Genomic DNA, 19,378 nt, shown 5'->3' on the forward strand with positions numbered 1-19,378 from the left:
CTTGGAGATGAGGAGAGGGGTGCAACAATGATTTTTTTTTTTCCTTTTTAATGCTTTAGAGTGTAAGATTTAAGGATCTCTAGCTGCTTAATTTTTCAGAAAAATAGTTTGAGTGGACTTGATAACTGAGCAGGGGAAACTGGGTGCTTTTCTGAGAAAAGTATAGGAACCAGCCCCTGCAATCTGAAAGCACAGAGTGTAAACTAGGCCTTCTGTTTAGAGGGATTAGCCATTGGAACACCTGTCCAAGGGTATGGTACCCATCCCATGAGAACTCATGCTTGCACCTCCCTGAAAGGAGCTGGTTTGGGGTTGTAAAGAGCCAGACAGAGATGGAGACTTCAGAGGGCTCTTCAGATGCTGTTTATTGCACAGATGAGGTTACAGCAGTTGTGGCTTGTGGGTGAGCCTCTGGCTGCTGGCTATAGGCAAGCTCTGTGTTCTGAAGCTCTGTTCCATTCATGTTACAAAGCATTATTTTTCTTTCTCTGCTGTGCATCTTGCTGCATAACAACCAATCAATACCTTTACTATTACCCATAACCTATATAACTACTAACATTACCATATCCATGTTACTATTTTCCAGTCACTCAAGGTTAGTATATTACAGTTTAAGCTAGAAGTTGTTTTTCAGTTCTCTTGCAGTGGAAAATTTTAAGATCTTTCTTTCTATTTGTGATGTTGGTTTTCTTGTTTGCCTGTGAAAATCCTTTTGCTTGGTAAAAACATCTGTTTGTTTGCTCAGAGTCCTAAAAGCCACTTCCAACTCACTTGCTCTTTGCCTTCTTACTTACTCAGTAAGACTGGCTCAGTAATTCTTTTTTTCTATATCAAAACTTACTATCATTTTTATTCCTTCTTCTGATTCTGTGTTCAAAGATCTTTCTGGTATACATACATTTGTGAGATCTTCCTGTCAAATCCTTATTCTTCCCAACAGGGGTCAGTCTCTTCTCCCAGATAACCAATGGTAGGATAAGAGGAAATGACCTCAAGCTGTGCCAGGGGAGGTTGAGGTTGACATCATCAAGAATTTCTTCATAGAAGGGGTTGTTGGGCGTTGGAAGGGGCTGCCCAGGGAGGTGGTGGAGTCACCATGCCTGGAAGTGTTGAAGGAACAGCTGGATGGGGCACTTTGTGCCATGGTTCAGTTGATGTGGAGGTGATTCTGTGATTGTCTTCAGGAACACATTTTCCAGGACTGATGGCTCTGTAAAGTGTGAGATTTTTGGGCTCAGTCCAAGAATAATGATGAAATGTCAGTCATTTATATACTGAATGATCAAATAATTTCTCTTAGCCTTAAATACTTAAGGAGTGATGAAGTGTGGATATTAAATTAAAGACACTATTCTCCAATATGTGCCCAATAAAGATTAAATAGGGCTCCATGTTCCAATTTTGTATCTGCCATTTCCTAACTGGGAGTTTAATTTCTAGAATATTAATAATGTTCTTTAGCACTTAAGGACTGTCAACCATTTCTGGTGTAGTGTTGTAGAATCAAGTTTAATACCGACTTGCCGGGAGGTATTTGTATGAAATGCAGATTTCTTCATTTTGTACCAAGTGTAACAATTCAAATTCTGACTCAGTCATTATGATTGCACTATGTTCATACAGCATGCTTACAGCTTTGTCTCTAGTGGCATTTAAAAAAAACTTAAAGTCAGTAAAGAATGAGAAGTTTGCATATTTTCATATGGAACAGTAGTGCATATGCAGGAGGATATTTGATAAATTATATATATGCATTTAAATTAACAGATAATAATTTTCAGGTACTTGATTTCATACATTATTTAATGGTTTTTGGATTTGGAACATTCTTGCAGGGGTGACCAAAGGGCTCTCTTGGCAATTCATGTTGATTTTGGTTTATTAGTGGTTTGGTGCTCCAAACAAAATTTTGAGCCACTTTGCCTAAGACATTAAATTACATGGTGGGAAATTAATCTCTTCCCAAAGAAAATACTGTCTAAAGGAGCCACACGTTACCTGGTTGTTATCCCCATTTTATATGTGGGAAACAGAGTAGAGAGAAAAGAGCTCCTGAGGTCACAGGGAAGCACTTGACAGCCCCAGGGACTGGACACAATTCCAGAGCCCCTGTGAATAACTTTAACCAGAACATCATTGTCTGTTTGTAAGGTCATGGTCAGTATTGTTACAGACTGATTTAGGTGCCATATTTAGATTTAAAGAAGTTACTGAGGAGCTCAAGTGATGCAAACCTTTTGTATGGATGACTCTGAGGAAAACAACTTGTCTTCAGTTTATTCAGTGGTACTGTCACTGTAAGCAGTTTACTGCTTGACATAAAGAAAAGCCACAGATTTTGTTTCTAAGATACTGTAATGGGTTTTGTGCAGGTACAGATTGGTATTTTAAGTCTATGGTTTTGCTAATGGTGATGTGCCCAAAAAAACCCAGTATAGGTGTCTTGAATGTCAAGCCGTGAAAAGTCTGTGTTTTCCTTAGCAAAATACTTGTGCGGACTTTTGGGAGATCTGGTGGTAGTTCACAGAATTAATATAAAATACCTGAGGTAGAGCCATGCAGTATCTGAGCTCAGCTTCCTATTTTTATTTGTGGCTTAAAGTAAATGCCCTGAACACATTTTGCCCTCAGATTAATAACCACTTTATCATCACAAGCCTTTCTGGGGCTGCCCATTTGGACTTGTCGGTTTGGTTTTGTTTCTTTCGTAACAGGGTCAGTGTGGTTCTCTCTAGCATTTGTAAAGAGGGAAGTACGTGAATGATCTGTCCCCTTTATTCAGATCACTGGTTTCACATTTGGAAACTGGCTTTATTTTCAGCAATCAGGCCAGTAGGTAGAAGCTGGCTGGTGAAAGTGGGTTTCTCGTGCAGTTGCTGCTCAGGGCTGCCATCAGAAGGAGATCTCCGGCAGCGCTCGCGCCGTTTCCATATCGCGAACTGGGAGTGCGAGCCACGGCTCTGGGCTTGGTGTGAGGATCCTGCAACGAGTGAGTGCAGAGACTGGGAGAGCTGCCTCTCACCACTACAGGGGCTCCCAACTGCTTCATTTCTCTTGCTGTCCTGCCTTCACTGCTAGCTCTGCTGGGGCCAAGTCAAGCAGTGCTGCCCAACTTCTCAGCAGGTAAATCTTGTTCCTTTCTTACCGTGTCATCTGAAATGCATATACAGAGCCCATCTGCAAGGCTCTGGGGCTTATGAGGTGTGGGGATTAATGAACTGCAGGCTGCTAATTGAGAAAATCTACTTTCAAGCAGTCTGAGGTACAGAACTTGGTGCCTTGTACGTCCCTGTGCCGGGTGCCCCAATGCCAGCCCTCCCCAGGAAGTGCAGAGGGCCATTTTGTGGCTTCACACAAGTGGACAGTGTTTTGCAGATGTCTGTAGTTGAGCTGTACAAGATATTCTATAGAGGAAAACGGCTTGATGCTATCTCAAATTAAATAACTGTGTTTTTAAAATTCTTAGTAAACACTGATTTCTGCTTTTCCTGTTATTTTCCTGTAAATGTTGTTGGGTTTTTATCCGCTGCTGCAACTCCTGCAGTGTTTGGAGTGCTTGCTTTTTTGTGAAAGTGTCTGGACAAAGACTTTAAGAAAGAATTCTCCCTGATGCAATTTGTCCAAAGACCCAAATGTTTGCTAAAGAACTCTAACAGGCTCATAATGTGTAATGCTAGGGAGTCTCCAATCCACAAAGGAGTCTCACTGATCTGATATTTTTGATAATTGATTTTGGGAGAACCGCTAGAAATGTCTGAGCGTAAATGAAAGGTGTTTCAGACCCCAGGCCTCAAGACTTGGACTCCTGGGTTGGTACAAGGGTTTCCTTGGATGGAGACAGTGAGCTGAGCTGTGTCCCCTGCCTGCTGGGCTTTGGGAGTGGGTGGGAAGTGCTGTGTGGCTCTGGGGAACCCAACTCCCACTCCAGTGCTGTGTGCTGTGTTCCCAGCACTGGTAACTCAGTACCTGACAGCTTTGGGCCAAACTGGTCCCGCCAAACTGGTCCCACGACCCTTCAGCTTCCTGGGGAAAGAGGCTGAGGGTGTGTTCTGCTGCTCAGCAGGATGTGGCTAATCCTGAGCTGTACTTCTTCAATTGGCACTGCCTCTCCTTTGTGCTCCTGAACACAACATGGGGGGAGGCTGCTGGTGCATTCATCTAATGATGCCTTGCTCTGTTCTCTGCTGCTGGGGGGTCTTAGTGTCATTCTACAAAAAGGAATTACTTAATCCTCAATCCCTGCACCCCAGGTTGAGGGAAGTGTTAATACTTCAGCTCTATTCCATGATCATATGGAGAGAAAGTGTGAAGTGTAGAAAGATGACATGACTTGTCAAGTTCAGAGTTGGGAAGAGATTCCAGATCTCTCTTCCTTTCTCATCTTGGTATCCCCACAGTGCTTTTCTCTGGCCTCCTGGGGTGGTTAACTTTCTCCTTGGTTTGCCTGCTCTGACAAAAAGAAGCCTGGGGCTTTGATAGGGCTTGGTAGCTGATGATGCTGAGGTTGAACACTTCACTGTGGAATTATGTGGCAACCTTCAGGGAAAGTCCTGTGCATGTGGATATGAACAGGACCTCAGCACAGCCAGGACTGCATATGTGACTTGACTCCTTGCACAGGCAAGTGCAAAGCCTCACTCTTCTGAGGAAAAACTGAGAATGCTTTAGTCTAACTACAGCAGAACCATGGTGGCATTTCTGTGATTAGTTGTGGTATGGATTAGTGTGGAAAAGGTGCCTCTTGGAGCAATAACTAGCTTAGGAATCAGGACAAGGAAGCTGGCAGGCAGTGCATCAAACAAGGCTCATTCCAGAGTGCTCTTGCAGTGCCTTGATGTTGTGCTGCTGCTGGGGACTGAGGAGTTGGGAAAGAGGAAACAGAGCCTGTTCTTGTCTGCATCATTGCTTGGAACTCAGTAATCATCAGCCCTTTTCCCATGTGGCTATGCATGTCTCTAATGTTAAAAAAACCCACCTGGTGCTGTTTTTGGTAGATAGGTCTTTAGTCCATAAACTCCTGTCCCAGCCATGCCTCCTTTGCTGGCTGTGTGAGAACAGGCCCAGGCAGGATGGCCCTTGCCTGCCTCACTCAGGCTCTTCGCCCTCAGCCCCATCCCCAGTGTAGCTCAGCAGTCAGGGGCCTAGGGACTGATTTTTGGATGGAGAACTAAGACACACAAGAGCACTTTATTATAGACTTCTCTGTGCCACCCTAACCAAGTTGGAAATGTAACTCTAACTACGGAAACGTTCATTCAGACCTTGAACAAGTCTCTAGAACTAGTGTGAAGCGTGGAAGCCCATATGGTTCCTGTGTATTTTGTCCTTTGTAAACTTAAATAGTTTGTCTCCTGACCTGGGTATTTTATCAGTCAGGATACACTGGAGGTGGTGGAATAGCTTGCTAGTTGAATCATTTTGGAAGCCAATGCTATTTAAGTTACACAGGAACTGAATTTTCCCCACTGAAGTGTCTCTTAGGCCATGTTTCTCTGATTCATGAGAAGTTCAGTTAGCCAAGCTATCCTCACTGAAAATAGTTTTGAGAGTAAGGATCTTTATCATAATCAAAATGTTGAGATCAGATTGGGAAGGGTGCAGATGACAACCAAAATGATCAGGAGATACAATCACATCCAAGAAGCAAATGTGCTGGTTTATTCAGTCATGCAAGGTGAGGGAGATGTGTAATCTGGTAGAGTTTAAAAATGGAGGAGAGAGAAATGTTACTGCTGAAGGACTTGATGCAAGAACAAGTGACAATAAATTGCTTGTTAAAAAAACCCCTACTTACAGGCAAGAAACTAGGAGACTTTTAAGAATGAGATCAAAGAAGCTTTAGACTTTGTCAAAGTGGTCAGGGAAATCACCTAGAGAGGTTAGTTATGATTTTGAGAATGATTTATGAGATGAGGGCAGTTACCTTCTGTTGTCACAAACTTAATTTAGTAGCCCATAAGTTCCTCTTTTTACAGAACAGTCTGGCAGAAAAGGCACATTTGCCAGAGTTACTGCTTCTGTACTTTCCTAAGGGAACTGTTCCAGTGCTTTTCTGGTAGAGCTGTCCATGGGGAACCACAACGAGCTGTGGTATATCTTGATCTACTGCGAGATCTAAAGATGTTAGCATTTGAGTTCTCGGAAGGTGAAAGTAATTTCTCATCATGCAAGCACAGATCGTTATTGCTGCAGTTATTGAGTGAGAGTTTTCTCCCTGCCTGGCCTCTTTAGTCCTCTTCTTTAGATGTCTTCACTAACAAAGTCTTTCATCCTTCTCTGCTTGGTGCAGGACTTAGGCCAAATTTTTTCCTGCATCTTGTACTAGAGGGAATAAAGAGTGACCACTTTGATGCCAGTGAAGCTCCCCTGGGTTTGCTGTGACACATGACAGCAGCACAGTGGTACTGTGCTGCTAAATGGGAGCTGTGCTCGGGAGATATTTGTTCATGTTATTACAGACAGCAATGGAGTTAGCTATAATGCAGGGTCTCTTATAATCACATTCCTATTATGCTTTGTGAAAGGCTTTGCAAGCTTTTGTTTTGTAAGTGAGCACGGCAGCCAGAGAAGTTTCTGGCAGTGAATCACGTACGTGGTTTGGGGGTTTAGTGGGATGCCTCAAGCATCCCTGTGTTGTATTGTGTTCCTCCCAAGGACAGAGCCTAAAATCTAACCTCCCTGAGGAGACAAACAGGGATGGGTTCTGCCATTTAATTTACCTGCCCAAGTCAGCAGCCTGATCCCCAAGGCTTCCACTATAGTCTGTGGAAAAGGAGAAGTCCCTCAAGAACACTGGTCAATACTCTTAGGCTGCATCTACATTGCTCCTAAGAAGAGCTTTTCATTCTTGGGAATTTACGATGAGAGAAAAACTGGCTTTGTACAACTTAGGACTTAAACAGGTGTCTAGTACTATGACTGTGAGGGTTCCCTGCCCTCTGCCAGGTGCCTGGGAATGCATGTGGAACATGAGGCTTTCTTTTAGGTGATGTTTCTGCAAAACAGAAGTCTCAACACTGCCAAAACCATGCATTTACATCCTGTACCATTTGCAAAGCTGTGTATATGGCTGACATGATGGTCTGAGGCCCACAAACATTTGGATGGGTTTTTCAGATCTTGTGCCCTTGTGGACATAGTGTAAGTCTGGGCAGCCCTGCTGGTCCAATCCCAACAGGGAATGCAGTGACCCTGGAAGGATTACTTGGTTTTTGGTATACACTGTGACTCAGTTTTGGTTTGGGGGTTTAGATGTATACGTGACAAGTTGTTGAGAAATTGGAAGTAAAATTGCAGTGGGTGCTTTTGCTTTGTCTGCATCTTGGCCTGATGCTTGTATACTTTTGCTTGAGTGTTTTTATTATCACACCAGGCTTTGAGAAGAATGTGCCTTTGGTGGCTGATAGGAGGGTAGAAGAGGTGTACAAATTGCTATCTCCTGGCAGACTCTGGCATTTGTCTGCAGTCCTGCCTGTAGAAGATATGTTAAAGGCATTGTAGAGTGTATTAGTTTAGTGAGGTTTAGCAAAAAAATCATTGTGCAAGAACTGACTTTCTTTGCATCTGGGAAGAAAGAAGTTCTGTGCAATGTGGTTGCTCCTGCCTGAATAATGACATGCAAAACTTGGATTCCATGCAGATGTCAGTTCCAGTGAACTCTTGAGAGAGGTTGTGTCAGTAAGAGCAATGGCCTCAGTGTCTCTTACATATGTGCACATTGTGCTAGGATATGGAGTGCAGGTTGGAAGTTTTCTTGCTGCATCTGTCAGATTCTGTATGTCCAGGCTGTGGTGACCAAGCAGAGAATGCAAGGTGAGACTGAAAAATAGAATGAAAATGCTTAACTCCATCCTCCTATGAGCACAGCCTCCCCCCGATAAGCAGCTGTGATCTCTGCTCGGGGATCTGGCTCGGACAGTGCTTTCATACTTGTCCATTCCTGTGGCCATATCTGTTGTTCCCTTTCCACTGGCAGCTGAGGGAAGGCTCAGGCTCTGGAAGCTTCAAGCCAGCTTTGCAGCACACTGGGCTGATCTAGGAGCAGATGTGTGACATGAGCTGGGCGTGGCTTAGACCTGCCTTCGGGAAGAGGCTCTAGGACTTCTTTCTTCCTAGGACAGTCCCAAATCCTAGTGCCCCCTCCCTCCTGCCTCAGCCAACTCCAGATGCTGGCACCAACCTGTTTGAGCCCCAATTCTGACCAGAAAATCCAGGCCCAAGGAACTGTAGCTGACCAGAGGGCAGAATATTTGTTGCCATCCTTGGTTAAGGTCCTCTCATCTCTGCAGTTTGAACATCTGATCAGACTACAAAACCATGTCTATAAAAGCACAGCTCTTCTCTGAAAGAGACTGCAAGTGTTTTATGCTTGTCTCTCAGGGACTTGGTGGTGACTGTGCCTAGCTTGCAAGAGGAAAAAATTTTTTTTTCCCTAACTACCTCTCTTCCAGATGCAGCATGAACTCTGAGACCTGACCTGTGGTCTTTCCATCAGCCTCTGATCAGAGTTTGATAGAAAAGCTATGTGCAGCAGCACCTGTGAGCTGGGACCCAACAATGTGCAACAAAGGGATATCCAGGAAGTTCTCTTTGTAGGGCTGCTCTTGCATGAACTGGAACTAGCCCAGCTGCTACCCTCCAGCATTATTTTAAACAAAAAAGTCACTCTTCTACAGCTGTGCCCTTACTTAGTACTGGCTTTGTTGCCTCAGGTACAGCCTGCTGAAGGGCCCTGGGGACTCAGCAGTGCTTAAGGCTGCTGGGGTAAAGAGCTCTTTAAGCTTACTGTTATCTTTCATTTAGCAGGTGGAAAAGAGGCAAAGCAGGTAAAGTGAAGAGTTGCAAAACAAAAATTCTCAGGTGATGGTTTTGCAGAGAAGGTAGAAATGCCCGATTGATCTAGATGCTGCTGCTTTCCTAAGCAATAAATGATGCTGCTTTCCTAACTGCACTGTTCTCAGCTGTGTACTTTGTGATAAGAACTACTGACAAGAGGATTCAGCCAGCACTACTGGCCTCTGAACAACCAAGCTCAGCCTCCTCATCCCCTCCCATCTTCTTGAGCCCTCCCTTGTGTGCCAGAAGGACAGGAAAGCCAAAGTGTGGAGGTGCTGCATGTGGACTGAGCTCAGATCTCTGGTTAAGTTTTGACTTGCACACAAGCAAAACTTCAGTGACCCCCACCTTCTCTTAACATGCTTGGAATTTAGGTTTCTGTTGAGATTCTGGTCAAGCTCTCCCTTCTTCCTGCTTTGGGATGTGAGGGTGTCCAGGCTTGCATTCAGAACTCCACCTTCTCTGGCAGGCAAGCCAGAGGAGAAGCCCTCAAGCAGGAGCAGGGAAGGTCACTGGTTTAGTCTGTACTCTCAACAGCTTGTGATAATGGTTATTTATTGGGGCAAACAATTTGGATCAGGGCTCATTCCAACCACAGCAAGCACTAAGCAGAGCTTGGGGCCAGGCAGGAGGCTGACAAACTTCCAACAGACAAGCTAGTGCTCAAGATCTGACCAAAATCCAGGTCTAGGAGCTTGTGTTGTCCTGTAGAAAACAGTGAGCCTCATGTAGGACCAAGGGCTGAGTGCACTGAATGGGATCAGGCCACCTCTGCAGACACTACCTGTTCAGGCAGTGACTAAGAACAAACTCTTGAGGGGCAGCTCCAGAGCCAGACTTCTTGGAGTTTGTACCTTGGGACTTGCCCTCTCAAGCATCCTCATGTAAGGCTCTTTTGGCTGTAGATTTTGGTCTCAGGATTAGCTTTGGTATTTGACAGTATAGGAGCTCCAAAGAAAGCTTTACTCTTGATTGATGCATTTATAAATCACCACCACCACTTTATCTCCCACCTCCTTCCTCCTTGGGCAGAGGAAACCTCCAAAGAGTAGAGTTCAGAGAGCTGCAGACATTGTCTTTTTTGGTTCAGATTAAACAGGGCAAGGTAGATGCAGGTACCAGCATAAACCATGTCAGGAGCAGTTCAGCTCCTTTGGCTAAAAGCCTCAGAAAGCTGAGGAATAGGCCAGGTAAAAGAATGGTTCTAGAGTATTTATAGAGCACAGTTAGGCTCCCAAATGTCTGCTGGGTTCTGAATTCTTGCAGCTGATGAAAACAATAGCAAGCTGCCATGCCTGATTGTTTCTTACCATTTCTTACCTGCCTTGCAGGTAGAGGAGAATCCATAACAAGATAAAGCAAGAAAGAGGAGACAAGTTTTCTTTCCCAGTCCAGGAAAAATAATCTGCTGGATTATAATCTGCAAACAGTGGAGAGTGCCAACATGAGCAACGAGAGGCCACAGAACCCCAACTCATCTACACTGACTGAGGGCCTGAAGAAAAAGAGGGGGAGACCAAAGAAGCAGCCACAGGTGAGGGAACATCATCCCAGGAGGCTGCCTGAGGATGCCATGGCAGTAGCCCAATGGAATCCGCAGGCAGCCCTGGGAAGCTGCTTGCTAACAAGGACAAAGAAGGGAGAGGTGTTCTCTGATAAGTGCTGGGGCTACCCAGGATAGCAGCAAGATCTGCACTCTGGGAAATCTCAGCTCCTGGCCTCAGAGGTACCTCTGATGAGACAGGCAGTGACATTCAGCCTGGACACGTGAGAGGGGCTGACCAGGTTTCTGTTCTAGTCTGGAGACTTTCACATGTTGTCACCCTCTGTTTCTGCACCAGTAATTGGATAGAACAGGCAAGATCCCCCCTGGCCAGAGTTCTTGGAATTTACTAATTTCCCCAGCCCAAAAGACAAAGTTGTAGGAATATTGCTGATTATCTTCTAATGCACTTCACAACTGGAAAAGCGGAGACAACCAGCTATTTAGGGGTCTGGGTGCTTGTAGTGGGGTAAGACAGTCCAAGACCAACCAGAATGAGAGAATGTAAATTGTTTCAGAGATCATCCTGCTTAGATGGTTTTCTCCTTTTATCCCAGGAGGATGGTGGAAATACAGCTGTTATCCCACAGGATGCTGTGGAGCCACAGCCAGTGAAGAAACCACGAGGAAGGCCAAAAGGAAACAAGAAAGCATCTGGTCTGACTGGGGGAACGGTGAGAGGAAAGGGCTTACACCCATTTACAGGGGAGAGAAGCACTGCCAGAGAGACAAGCAGGGATGTTTCTCTTAGTTCAAAGTGAACTAAGAGAAACTTAGTGAAAGTTGCCTCTAATTCAACTCAGCTTTAATTGCCACTGTTGGACAGATCAGTTACTGTGGTTTTAGTCCTTACTCATCTCCCAGCCTTCCTGTGTTGCCACTGCTTGTTCAGCAGTTTCCTTCCAGTGTTTCTCCTTCACCACTGCCAAATAATCACAACCAGTGCAGTCAGGCAGGTGTTTCCTCCTCAACTGTTTTCTATCCCCAGCTTTTGCTTTATCTGCTGCATGTGAGATGAGACCTTTACACAAGGATCACCTTGGCCTTGTTCAGTGGTTTGGTCACGATGCCCAGCAAATCTGAGAGCTGACAATATTTTCCCCCCTTTGTTTTCAATAAAGGCAAAACCTTCTGCTGGGAAAAGGCAAAGAGGGAGGCCCCGCAAATGGGTGAGTATGGTGTTTGGTTCTTTCCCTCTTCTCCAGTCACAGATCCAGGGGAACTTTCAGCTGTGTTGCCCTTCTCACATTCTGTGTCTGCCACAACATTATTTTAGCCTTGATAGCCTGAAAATAATTAGGGAAACTCTGGCTGCATTCCTGATGGCCTCCAAGGTTCAGCTACTGAAGAATTGAGAGACAGGGGGAGATGCTGTACTTAAATTAAGACATACCAAACTTTGACAGTATAGCACTTTCTCAGGCTTGGAATGTCAGACCAGAGATTCTATCTTTCCTCAAAGAGAGGGGTTGTCTTCCCAGAAGACTTGAAAGACTGAAGCAATTGCTTAGCGTGTCAGTTTGTCTCAAAAAAAGAAACTTAAAATTAAACTAACAGAGAAATTTGATTAATGGAGGAACTTTTGAGTCCTGCTGGCAGGAGACTCTTTTATGCAGCAAACAAAGGATTAGTAAGAATCAGTAGTTAAGAATAAAACATTTCAGGTGTAAAAACAAGACAAAAGCTTTTAATCAATACAATATTCAGTCTTGTGAACTGTTAATAGTATGTTATCTGTCATTAGGGGTGATTAAAAAAACCCCGAACCATTATTTAGTGTGCATCACAAAAATTGCTAGATCCAAACCCAAACTGTGCACTTGCTGCAGGAATCCATAGGTTTGTTGTACAGCTGTGGTGGCACAGGAGTGCTCAGGAGGGGAAGGAACACCTCTGGCTCAGCAGAACCAGAGGGGACAGAGCAGCCTGGGAGGGCCGTGCAGAAGGCGTGGAAGGAAAGGAAGTGCCAGTATATGATCTAAAGAGAGATCAGAAGTCTTTTCTAATGTGTTAGTGATCTTGCCATGCAGGTAGTTCCTGGATAGTGGAAAACTGTTTGCAAGCCCTATGTAGAATGTCCCAGACAAGGTAACTGGTGCATAGATCTGTTCCTTCTCGCAATCCAAAATCTGCTCCTTCTCTGCAATCCAGGAGAGATAGTAACTCTAGTTCAGCACACTGCTCTTGCTCAAAGCCCATTGCTTTCCCTAAGCCCATTTATATTATGTTATTTAAATACACTCATTGGGGAAGTCTGTGTTACCAGTGCTTAAAGCAACCAGCTGTGCAAACTGGGATCCTCTAGCTCTATGGAAAATCATCAGAGGCAGAAGTGGCCATGTCTTAAAGAACACAGCCTTACCCAGTGAATTCTGCTGATGTCATTTGTGGACTGACAAATCTCTAAGATAAACAGGAGGAGTTAGAACTCTTAACATTTCAAAATGTGTCATTCTTACTTTGATTGGTGAAGTATTCTGATGTTTCACTTCAGAATTAAACAGCTCAAGAATTTTTGGGGAGTAAAACCAAAGCAGAAGGAAAAGAGCAATCATTTTGGTTTTAACTGTCAATAGACAAAATATTTAACTGGTCAAGACAGGGAAATAACGTGAAATATAGTAAATATTCTTGATAAAAATCTCCACAGCTGCATAATGGACAGGCTTTTTCAAAGTGTTGGGCGGTTTCTCATGTCTGGTAATGAGATGGTTTATTAGAGACTCTGATAACTATTCAGAGACTTGTAAATGTGTGTGGACACTACATGCCCTGGTGTGTGATCTTGCCTGTGGCTGGATGTAGGAGTTGGTGGCAAATGGATGTACTGTCAGGGCTGTATAGTCTTGTTTAAATTCAATGTATTTTGCATATTTGCAGTTTTGTCTTTCGATACCTGATTTTGCATGGGGGCTTGTTTATTTTTGTTGTTTTTCTTTGTAGCCTCAAGCAGTGGTCCAAGGAGAGTCTGAGGGAGGAAATAGTCTGGAAAGCAGTGACTGGAACTTGAACTCAGCACCAGCTGCACAAGGTTTGAAATTAGATAATAATTGCACAAGACTGAACAGTGGAGCCACACTCTGGCAAACCATGCATGTACCCACAAAGTTCTACCACTGGCTGCAGTCTTTGGGGTGAATTTTATAAACAGGAGAATTTGCAAGGCTTCCAGGCACATTGCTTCCATCTAATTCAGTTGTGACTGCTTCAACAGAAGTGGAGGTAGAATAAAAAGAGGGGAGGAAAATCTATGTCTGTCTTTCCAAGGAGTCATATCTGAGATTCTGGTCACTGATACAGGTACAGCTCAGTGAAGTTGTCTGCCTGGTGTGTAAAAAGTGAAAATAGGCAAGACATTAGCAATAGACTTACTTGGAAAAGTTTATGAATAGAAGATCCCTTGGTGTTTGGGACATTTTAGTACTCTGGATTAATCCAGAATGCATCCAGGATGATCTTCCTCTTTTATTCCTGGCTTGTACTCTGTGGCAATGGCTGGTACTGGCAGAGGTGCCTTAGCAACACAGACAGTGATGGCACTGACCAGTTCCTGTAGAAGGCTCCCATTTATCTCAGCTTCTGAGATGAGATGCCAGATAACTGTTACCACTGTTGTAGGAAGACACGGATACCAGAGCCCCAACCTTTGCTGAACCTTGTGAAAATACAAATCTGAGTCTATGCTGTTCAGGACTGCTTCTGAGGGTAGATTCCAGGAAAACTTGTGTGCATCTATATCCTACCATCAGTGAGCCTTACAGGAAACTCTTAATGAAATGTGTTCCCTGGAGGGAGAAGGGGCCAGGAGCCCGGGGGAGGCAGATGTTGCCTGCTTTGCCATGTGGCAGCACAGCTGCTCCCTCCTGCCATTGGTGTGTGAAGTGACTCTGGGCAGTCCAGCCCTGCTTCTTAGAAAGTCCCTGGAAATGCCCCATGATGAAATGCCAGAGGAGCTAACCTCAGTTGCTCAATTCAGTTTCCTCTGGGGCTCCTGCTCCTGTATCACTTCCTGCCACGGCGCTGTGCGCTGCCATCGGCAGGGCCGCGGGCTCGCAGGGGATGAGCTCACCTCCGGCCCAGCCACCGCCGCCTCTGGTACAGTTACACATCACCCAAACCACAGCCACCGAGGGGACTTTCTTCCTCTCAGTGTGAGTGGGGCCCGGGGCGGAGGCAGGAGGGATCTGTTTCCCTGCCGTTGCAGTGAGGTCACAGCAGATGTGACAGGATAAGCGGATGCTGCGGTCGCTGGAGACGCCGTGCAGAATGTGATAGTGCAGCCCCAGCCGTGATAGTGCAGCCCCAACCGCTGTGCTCGCCCGTGCCGGGCACAGACAGGGGACTTCTGCTCCTGGGGAACGCCTGCACTGCTGTGGGAATGAAAAACAGCCAGGAAACCAGTGGGGAGAAGTATGTACAGTATGAAACCAGCCAATCCTCTGGAAAAGTTCTTAAGCTCAGGAGCTTGAGATGGAGTGCTAATCCTGCTTTGAAACTTCTGACTGGAAAGGGAAAGGGGAAGCATGCTGTTCTGCCTCACTGGCAACTGTAGATCCTGGGGCTTGTTTGCAAGCACAGTGCAGCTGCAGCAGCTTGCACAGGTAGCTTCTGGATTAACCCATTCTGTGAGTCTGGGTTTAACTGGGCTATTATATGCCTGCAAGTTTTTGTGCTACTCGTGCAGGAGGCTACTGCTCTGAGACTTGTTAGCAGGAGTCTGATCTCATAATGATTTTCTACTATGGACATAGCCAGAGTTTTGGTCATTGAGAACTTCGGTATTTTCTTTCCAGGTGAAGGTTTTTGAGGTGCTGCAGCAGGGAGGGGGTGAGAGGGTACATGTGCTTGCCCATCCTGCAGGTTATACACTGCACAACTCTGGGAAAGAGCTCTGCCCTGGGCTTCGTGACTGCAGCATTCAGATGAATTGCTGAAGTTAACACTGGCTGACTGTCTGTTGTGGAGAAAATGAAGATATAAGAAGAGCTGAATTAGAAAGAAACAGGATTTGCAAGCCTCCAGTGGGACAGAGCTGCTTTAAAGCCAGCTGGTTTTTTTCCCATAGCCTTTGCCTGAGGATCTAGCTCTGGTTTTCCCAAGGCAGTGGTTATGGGGGATTCCTGGTTATCCAAGAGCAGGCAGGAGTTTGTTAATGGATTAGGCTCTGTTGTGTTGCTATACCTGTAGATGCTGCCAATCACAGCTTCAGCATTAACACTTCTGTTTTTCTGAGTCAGAAAGCATTTCATTTTTTTTCTGTGAATACCATTACTAAAGGACTGATGGATCTTATTTCATAGGCTCCTAAGCCACAGTGACAGATGTGGTTTGTCTGATTAACTGTTCTTGGCTAATGAACTGTAGATGTGAGAGGGAGAGAGATTGCTTTATGGTAAAATTTCCAGGAGCCAGTGCAAAGCCTGGAAACAGCTTTGGGATCTTGTTCCTTTTTGTCTCTTGCTATCCCTGCATTCTTTTTCATACAAACTGTCTCACTTGGTTTCCTCTGCTACCCTGATGGTCACCTCAGCTCCACTGAAAGCCAGGGATGAGGCACAGATCACATCAAGCCTGTGTAGCCAGAAACATTCTCCACTCACACCATTTCCAGATGTTCTATGCACCAACTTCTGTGGTATTTGATATTGGGAGGGTGCTTTGGGTAAGGGGTGTCTCCTGAGGATTTGAGGAAATAAGTAATAACTGTCAGCAGAGGTGGTTGATAAGTGTTTGCAGAGCAGAAACCAGACAATTCCAAACAGACTGTCACTTCTGGGCCCTCAGTAGCCTCATGCTGCCTGGGAAGCCATTTGTGTCAGGAGCTCCATTTAGCTGGTGCAAGAGCAATGGGAATGTTGCTGTGAAGACTTTTGGTTGTTGGGGAGTGGAGCCTTGTCACCTCTCAACCTTGTATGGGCTCTGTAAGTAGTGTTGGGCAGCAGGACTCCTGAACCCAAAGCTCTAACCCTTTCTCTCCTGTGATCTTTCCTTTAGGCACCACTGGAAAAGATGGTTCCAGGTTCAGCAAAACCACTGGTCTTAGGAAAGCTCTTGAGTAACATCCCTGCTGCAGCTCAGTAGTGTCCTACCTGTTCATGTCTTACTGAAGCCAGAGGACTGGAAAGCAAATGGGACTTTTAATGTTGTGTTTCAGATTCTTCATTTGTGATCATTTTAGCCTGTTGCCTGTGGACTTGCTTACCCCAAACATCCAAACAAGGATTTAGGGGAAGAAATGGCAAATGCCTTGTTGGAGAGATGCCTTTTACATTTTGTAGTATATCTTTGATAATAATTTCTCTTTAAAATACTTGGATAACCTGGTGCCTTGCCCTGCCACAGAGAGCAGTACTTCAACAGAAGTTGACTCAGCTATACAGATACAGGAAAGGACATCTATTTGCACAGCTAATGGCTGAGCTTGTCTGCCTTATCCCATCTAGCAGATTGGTGGAGCAGTGCCATGAGTTAAGTTTTTTACTGTGTTGCCCACAGGGGATAGCCCTTGAGTCTTTTCTTGACTATTTCCAGTTTGCTCTGTGCTGCTGTTCCAGTGGCCAGTAACCTGCATGCTTTAGGGGAAAGTTTGCACCCTGATGTCTTAGGGATTGATTCTGAAATTTTCATCTTTGTCATCAGCTCAGGGCCTTCTCCTATAACTTTGTCTGGCCTGGTGGCTCTCCCCCTGTGTTTGCTAGCAGCTCCAAGTACACAGTGCTTACAAGCTTAGTCACAGCCACTGGATTTCATCCCTTCAAAGTATCTGTAAAAAAAGTTTTACAAAAGCTGCTTCCCTGCAGAGCCTTAGAATTCAATTTAAATTAGTTTAAATTCAGTCCCTAACATGCATCTATGGGGTCCTCTAGTGTCTCAACTATGCAAATAAAAGCTGTTGATAGTTTTGTTTTGGGAGGCATCAGTAGCCTGTTGGTTTGAGATTGTTGCTGGCTGCTCTGTTTCACACTGTTTTCAGATTTGTGCTTTTGGTCTTTGAGCTGAACTTGTTAAATTCTGAGGAATTGAGGTACTTTCAATATCCAGTTGCAAATAGTGAAATCCCAGTGGTGTTTTCCATCTCCTGGATGTTCTGCCTGCCTATTAAAGGGACAAAGTGGGTATTTCAATTATTTCTGACAGGATGTAAAATTGGCTAGCTATACAGTGTTAAATATTTAAACAGAACATAATTGGCTTTAAATTTATGGTGGTGCATAGTAGAAACCCATGAAATGGCTGTATATATTGAACTCATTTATTATCTTTTCATCAGAGTTCTGTTCCCTTGGCAAGTATTTATTTAACACAAGAAAATGTATGCAGAATTAAGAAGGGCTGATTGGAGTGATAATGAGGGGGAAAAGTGTGGTGGGTTTTTTTTTTCCCTTTTTGGTAATTTTGTCCTATCCACACAGTTTAGTATGAGTCCTTATCCCATTAGTTCTGCTTAGTAGTGATGACTCTCAGTCTTAATTCTGTGTGGTGTCTGCTTTGCCCTAAGGATACTCTCTTGTGTATGAAGCTTGGTGGTCACAGCAGAAAACTGCATCACAGATAATCTTTATGCCTCCACTACCAAATAGCTGAGAAATCAAGGACTAAATGGATTAGGTCACAGGGACTGACCTAAATCCTGTGCTATAGGGTGAGCTGTGCTGCCAGATACAAGGAGTTTGACCCCCAGCTCCTGCTGTGGGGATAACTGCAGATGGGACATGACACAAGTGAATCTTTACTGTTGATGGTTACATGAGAAGGTGCAGATGGTGCTCCCCTGAGTTCTGCTGCTCTCCAGTGCATACACAAGTTCAGCTGCAGTTTATATCTGCTTTCAAAGACCACTCCAGTAGCAGACCAAAATATTTTACCAGCTTCTGGGCCTGATTTTCAGTTGAATTGGCAGGTTCAGTACTCTGTGTTCAAGGCTCTACTGCCTGTTTAATTAACCCCTGCTACCTGAGAGCAAGAGCTATTGCAGGGTAAGACTGGAACTTCAGCTTCTAAATGGATTAAGGATTACATCTGTAAGAGACTCAGGCTTTTCCTGTGACATCAGTTAGTCCTTTCTCAGCTGGTGGCATGGAATTGGGGTGCAAACTGCCTTGGCTAGATAGTAAATCCATCTGCTTTAGGTCAGCAGTATTCCTCTGGGAAGTGCATGCAAGTACTGCTCTTAAAAAATGAAAAAATTTAGTCTTTGTTACCTCTTAACATTCTGCTGAAAAACCACAGTAAAGGACTTGTTTCCATAAAAAATGCAAGTGCACAGGAGAACAAACAGAATTCCACTCTTAGGAGCTCTTCTGTGTGTAGTTGAAACCCCAATCCCTAACTTCAGCTTCCATGTTTATTAGCAGGGAATTAGAATGGAAGTCAATGCCTGTGAAAGGTGGGCAGAATTCCAGACATCTTCAGGGAGCTAGGATCTCACACTGGATCACTGGGATTGTCTTTTTTGAAATTGTAAACATTTTTGTTATTTCCCATGATTAATTTTGTTTTCTGTGTAGACAAAGCTACCTCTAAGCAAGTGCATGTCAAAGTTTTTAATCTCAGGCAGTTTTGGTCTGACTTGGCCAAAAATAAGAGGTCATTACAGTTGGTTAAACCACAGGAGGTGAGCGAGGTTTGTTGTTCAGCAAAGTTTGGAAGTTTCCCCATAAATGGTTTTGATGAAGGCATAGAGAGTGTTGGCAACTTTCAAATTAGCCTTGAAGTTTGTTTTAAATAAAGGTGTTAAACAAAAGCCCCTCAGGCTCCTGCTTTGCCTCCTCCTTGTGCAACACCCTCAGCACACATATACACATTGCTGGACAAGGTGAGTTTGTCTTGACCTAGAGTTCTGGGGATTATAAACAGAAATTTGGTCATTCAGGAGCAGCCCCAGATTGATATGAAAACAAGAAATGAGCATGAGGACTCGCACATGGAGAAAACCAGACAGGCTTCTTAACCCAAATGTGGGTTCCTAATTCCATCCATTTGTGTGTCTTGGAGGCT

The 19,378-nt window shown here is 44.5% G+C and overlaps 1 protein-coding gene across 1 annotated transcript; it reads left to right on the forward strand.

The window, feature by feature from the left end:
• The first annotated feature begins 3,043 nt into the window (after nucleotides 1–3,043).
• LOC117002284 (high mobility group protein HMGI-C-like) lies at nucleotides 3,044–16,498 on the forward strand. The gene is made up of 6 exons (XM_033071203.1): nucleotides 3,044–3,126; nucleotides 10,170–10,372; nucleotides 10,939–11,055; nucleotides 11,503–11,550; nucleotides 13,325–13,412; nucleotides 16,376–16,498. Exons 2-6 carry the CDS (start codon nucleotides 10,283–10,285, stop codon nucleotides 16,438–16,440), a joined length of 408 nt encoding a protein of 135 aa, XP_032927094.1. The 5' UTR covers nucleotides 3,044–3,126; nucleotides 10,170–10,282; the 3' UTR covers nucleotides 16,441–16,498.
• Nucleotides 16,499–19,378: the final 2,880 nt, after the last annotated feature.

Source organism: Catharus ustulatus, chromosome 13 (assembly GCF_009819885.2).
Source record: "Catharus ustulatus isolate bCatUst1 chromosome 13, bCatUst1.pri.v2, whole genome shotgun sequence".
NCBI classification, from domain to species: Eukaryota; Metazoa; Chordata; class Aves; order Passeriformes; family Turdidae; genus Catharus; species Catharus ustulatus.

Coding starts and splice junctions, on each gene's coding strand:
- LOC117002284 (XM_033071203.1), top strand. CDS start 10,283: ATGAGCAACGAGAGGCCACAGAACCCCAACTCATCTACACTGACTGAG. Junction 11,551..13,324: donor GAGGGAGGCCCCGCAAATGG/GTGAGTATGGTG, acceptor TTTTCTTTGTAG/CCTCAAGCAGTGGTCCAAGG. Junction 13,413..16,375: donor CTCAGCACCAGCTGCACAAG/GTTTGAAATTAG, acceptor TCTTTCCTTTAG/GCACCACTGGAAAAGATGGT.